At 33.4% G+C, this 5,823-nt stretch overlaps 1 protein-coding gene across 1 annotated transcript; it reads right to left on the reverse strand.

Annotated features, from left to right (window-relative positions):
* Positions 1–3,877: 3,877 nt before the first annotated feature.
* LOC134725303 (allatostatin-A receptor-like) lies at positions 3,878–5,454 on the reverse strand. The gene has a single exon (XM_063589004.1). It carries the CDS (start codon positions 5,416–5,418, stop codon positions 4,273–4,275), a length of 1,146 nt encoding a protein of 381 aa, XP_063445074.1. The 5' UTR covers positions 5,419–5,454; the 3' UTR covers positions 3,878–4,272.
* Positions 5,455–5,823: the final 369 nt, after the last annotated feature.

The raw sequence follows: 5,823 nt of genomic DNA on the forward strand, positions 1-5,823 counted from the left end.
TTATATTATTATCTTAATCACTTATAAAAATAAACAAATGTGTAACTAAAAAACACAAAATGGCATATAGACAAAAAATGGTTTATTCAGAAAACCGCCTCTGGCGCATCAAATTCATTTAAGAAACATAAAAAAAGATACGAAACACCAAGCAAAATAAAAAAAAATAGGGAAGAACATAAAAACTTACATCAAACGCTTTCAATTACCGGAACAAGTCAAAGAAAAAATACCTGCTCTATTCCTGATTAGGTACAGGCATTTCCCGCAGAAAATGGTGGGTTAAACTTGGTTGAATAACTAACTAAACCTCTAACTACCACGACAGTTTTTTAAATAGTTGTTTTCAATTATTTTTATACCAAAGGGCTTTAACCTTGTCACACGTACTACTAGGTATCATCCTATTTTATTGCTGCTTTATCTCAAATCAATATCTCGAGAACATGAGTCTACAAAAAATCCTTGAAAAACACAATAGAAAAATGTTCATTTTTATTGCATTAATTTATATATCTACTTAATTAAACGTAAAGATATAGCTATGTACTGCGGTACGTATTCGTTTTTGTTTTTTGGCAGTGACTTAGATATAATGATGGTACAAAAGTGGTTTGACGTTTGTGAAGAATTAAAATCCCGTTATCACCCAAAAAAATACATTTGTTTATGGAAAGGGACGATGTGAAACCTTGTTATACTCTGCTGAGACTAGTATATAGTAGAAGTTCGGAAGTTATGAGAGAGGTTGATGAACATAATGGTAAACAGTATTTTTCAAGTGCATTGTTTAAACAAAGTTTAGTTCATGATGCACTTGAAATAATTCATGGTCCGTGTTTTTCAGACAAAGAAGGAGACATTGACTTTGTAATTTGTTTACATTGTAAAACGTGGATATCACCTGCAAATAAACGTAGAAGCAAGCATCTTGTCTAAGGGAGGGTATATCGCTCATTTTAAACTATCATTTAGATGTGTGATGTTTGTTGGCAACTTTTTTGTTATGTTTTGAGGACGTGTTTTCATACAAAATCCGGTATTACCATGGAAACCAACTCTGCTCCTCTCATTGATCCTTTATCTATAAAATGATGACGTCATACAGGAGCTTCTTATAATAAATGAACATACGCTAGCATTATCCTCTAACTTCGCGTTCTACTATAAAGAGGATGACATCTCACTAAATACTTCAGAGTTAAGTAACTGCAATGTATGTTGATCACATATGTTCTGTTTAACTTTAAATAAAGGATACAACATCTATACATTTATAATAAAGTCTTTCCTTATGTATGTGGTTAAGAAAAAAAATATTACGACAAAAGAGCTTCCCAATTATGAACTTTCCATTTAAATGTAGATACATTCTAGAAGCTCCTGCTTATTGATTATTAGTAGCTATCCCCCAGTGAATATAACATTCCTAACTGAGAGTTTACAATTCATATTAAGATTTCCTTGATCAAAGTATGCTGCTTATACATAAAGTTTTGAAGTAGGAGATCCAAGTTTTAAAAATGAAATCATCCCGTAAAAACAAATCACGGACGTCATCACGAGATGGTTGACATTTATGGATATGTGTATCAGATTTGACGACAGGTATGCTCCAATTGTAGTAACAACAATCGCGTCATCTTTTCCTCGAATATGACCTACCTAATCAGACTAAGTACTACCGGGTGTGTACTTACATCATCAACACGGTTGGTGCTTCAAGTGGAGCAGGATATGCTCACTATTCCAAATCGCCTTTTGATGGGATTCGATGTACCGAGTCTTAAGTCTCTGCGTTTTGTTTTGTGTTGTGTACTGTTCTTGGTTTTTCGTAGTTATTCATTTTTGCCTTGAGATTGTAAGTGTGTTTTTGACTTATGAGTTTTTGTATCCTTTTGGTTTCTTTCGACTTTCTTCTATTCAACTTGAGATCACAACCGGTTTTGATGAGGTGTTTTTTTCATTCTCAGGTTTTCTATGTTGAATACTGTTGTTTATCTTTTTTCGTTTTTTTTTGCCATGAGATAGTAAGTTCTTTTTTTTACTATTGAGTATTCCGTTTGGTATCTCCTATCTCGCTTGCAGTGTCTAACGCTGTTCAGTCTCGTTTTTGATTTAAGCTGTTTGTGTTGTTCGATATGCACAACATCGTCTCAAATGCGTGAACATAACTTTTACTTTTCAATACCTTGAAACCTCTTACCTTCTTTATTATGCTCCCTATCGCCAACGTGCAGGATTACTTTTATAAATGAAAAAAAACCATGAGGATAATATATTCTTTTTAGGAGATACTTAATCTGTATTATGCTTTTTGGAGAAATAAAAATCGCATTAACATGAACGTAGTGACGTTTTGACAAACGTAATCTACTAGTATTTGAATTACTAATTGAGGGAACTTCAGTTGTCATTAATACTTTCACAAAAATCTAGACAGAAAACGTCTGGTCTAACTTTTTGTCATCTCGTGACCTTTTGCACAACATAAAGATTTTTAGATAAAATCAATTTCGTCTAATCTTTGATTTGACGGGTTTTATCTATTCTCGATTGTTGCACATTGTCTGACTGTTGATTTGTATCTTTATAATTGATTTGTGAAACTTGAATATCCGCTTATTATAAAAAAGAAGATGTTGTATGATTGCCAATGAGACAACTCTCCACAAGAGACCAAAATGACACAGAAATTATCAACTATAGATCACCGTACGACCTTCAACAATGAGCAAAACCCATATCGTGTAGTCAGCTATTAAAGGCTCCGAAATGACAATGTAAAACAATTAAAACGAGAAAACTATCGGTCTCATTTATGTAAAAAAAATGAACGAAAAACAAATATGTAATACATAAAAAACAGCAACCACTAAATTACAGTCTTCTAACTTGGGACAGGTACATACATACATAATGTGACGGAGTTAAACATGTTTGTTATAAAGTACTGTTGCCTCAATCTATAAAACTGTGTGCATTTTGATTATCTTGAAGTCCATGGTTTTCGATTGCATGCCTAAAAAAAAAAATTTCTTATTTTAATCATACCACATATCCTATTTATATACTAGTATACATTGTTGTAGCTTTAAGTCAATGAAGTCATTAAAGATTGCATATTTTGGCGTTAATATTGATTCACTTATAGGGTCTTTGCATCGGAACTAAACACATTCATTCAAAAACAGTTGTTGGCATGGCACAGGCTATGTTTTTCTCATATATGTTATGATGGTATGATACTAAACCCCTAACGGGAAGGATTGTGCCTGATGTTCATATGATGAAATCATAATCTTTCAGTCGGTTTAATTGAAGTCTGGAGCTGGCATGTCAGTTAACTGCTAGTAATCTGTTGTTATTTATGTATTATTGTCTATTTTCTTGGGTTACATTTTCTGAAATCAGACTCGGACTTCTCTTGAACTGAATTTAATGTGCGTATTGTTATGCGTTGACTTTTCTACTTGGCTAGAGGTATAGGGGGAGGGTTGAAATCTCACAAACATGTTTAATCCCGCTGCATTTTTGCGCCTGTCCCAAGTCAGGAGCCTCTGGACTTTGTTAGTCTTGTATTATTCTTTCTAATTTTAGTTTCTTGTTTACAATTTGGAAATTAGTATGGCGTTCATTATCACTGAACTAGTATATATTTGTTTAGGGGCCAGCTGAAAAAACGCCTACATGTGCGGGAATTTCTCGCTACATTGAAGACCTGTTGGTGAACTTCTGCTGTTGTTTTATCTATCGTTAGGTTGTTGTCTCTTTGACACATTTCCCATTTCCATTTTCAATTTTATGTAGACTTTGTAGATAGGAGAGATGTTGAAAAAACTGATAAAACACGACCCATTATGTATCAGTATTAAGCCTATATGTTTTCCAAATGCGAAACTTACGTCTATTTTTATTTTTCGAACAATACATAGCTACAATTTATATAATATACAACATAAACATTTAGTAATATTGAGTTTTTGTCACTTCATCAAAACTGTTGTTATGTTACAGATATGTTTTTAATAATACAAAATTCACTTTCAGAAATGTTATCTACACACTTGCTTTTCTATCAACGAACAGTGTACACATACTTTGTGATTATCGTGTGTTTTAATACTATTGCTTACTTTGTCACAGCGTTCTGAAATGTGCGTTCGAGCCTACAAGCTTTCAGAGATATAAGTCATGTTATTGTTCATACTATTATTTCATTAATAACCAAACTTGAACATTTTGAAACAATATTTTCATGAATGTGTAACTTTAAGTAACCGTGGTATCGGTGTTGCAATTTTTATCTTTAGTACTGACTTCATTGTTGGTATGGTTCAAGTTGTTTAACAGCATCTCCTTAGTTTCCTTATCTGCCCCACGTGGTGCATGTGTTCTTTCGTATTCAAATTTCGTTGATACTTGTCCTTTGCAACAAAGAAGCTTTCTGAAACTTCGTCTGAAATTTTCGGACAGAAAAGCGTACAATATAGGATTGACGCAACTGTTCATATAAGCTAAGCAATTTGCAGTCATTTGAATACCAAATGTAATTGGTGTTGCTTCAAAATGTCCAAAATACTGAACCAAAAACATAATCTGAATTGGTAACCAGCACAAGGCAAATATTCCTACAACGATGATAATCATCTTCGTAACTCTTTTCTTGGATCTGATACTTTCGGCACGTTGACTTCCACCGGGAACAACTCCATACAAGAGCCTTTTCAACATAAATCCATACAAAACACAAATCAGTGTCAAAGGTAATACATATCCAAAAGCAAAGAAGCAACCGTGAAATCTACGACCTACGGATAAATTTTGGTCTAATATACATGTTGATCGATTATGGTCATAAAATTGATATTCGATAACATGGAACTCGAAAGCTGCCGGGAGATTAGTGCCGAGAATCACAATCCATGTTAAAATGACCAGAAAGTTCGCATTTTTTCTATTTCGGATTTTCATTGATGTGATTGGATGAACTACTGCAAGATATCGATCAAGTGACATGAGAACGAGAGTATATACACTTGCGAATGCGCAGACGTACATCAGATAACTTGATATCTTACACCAAAGGGTACCGAAGGGCCATGTTGCCATGACATATTTTGTGGCAGTAAAGGGAACACAGAATATGATAAATGAAAGATCCGCAAAGGCCAGGCTAACAATTAATATATTTGTTGTATTTTGCATCTGTGTGTTTGACCAAACAACAATGATCACCAAAAGGTTTCCTAGAAACCCAACTAAAACAACGATACCAAATATAATTGATACAGCCAAATGTATTGCGCGTTCAAACGCAAGCGCACTTTCCATCTCTTCTTGAATACTTTCGGACAAATTATTTGACATAGTTGAATTCATTATTCCGGAAGTTGTGTTGATAAATCCCGATGTCATGATGATCAAAAGGCTTTCGAAATCATCTATGAGTTAATTAACCTGAAAATAAAAAAAAATCAATAAAATATAATTTGTAAAAGTAAAAGTAAATCGGAACTAAACACATTTATTTCTAAAAAAAACAGTTGTTGGCATGACACGGGTTATGTTCTTCTCATATATTTTATGATAGTATGATACTAAACCCCTAACGGGAGGGATTGTACCTGATATTCATATGATGAAGACATAATCTTTCAATCAGTTTAATTGAGGTCTGGACCTGGCATGTCAGTTAACTGCTAGTAGTCTGTTGTTATTTATGTATTATTGTCATTTTATTTATTTTCTTTTGTTACATCTTTTGACATCGGACTCGGACTTCTCTTGAACTGAATTTTAATGTGCGTATTGTTATTCTTT

This window comes from Mytilus trossulus, chromosome 7, assembly GCF_036588685.1.
Source record: "Mytilus trossulus isolate FHL-02 chromosome 7, PNRI_Mtr1.1.1.hap1, whole genome shotgun sequence".
NCBI classification, from domain to species: domain Eukaryota; kingdom Metazoa; phylum Mollusca; class Bivalvia; order Mytilida; family Mytilidae; genus Mytilus; species Mytilus trossulus.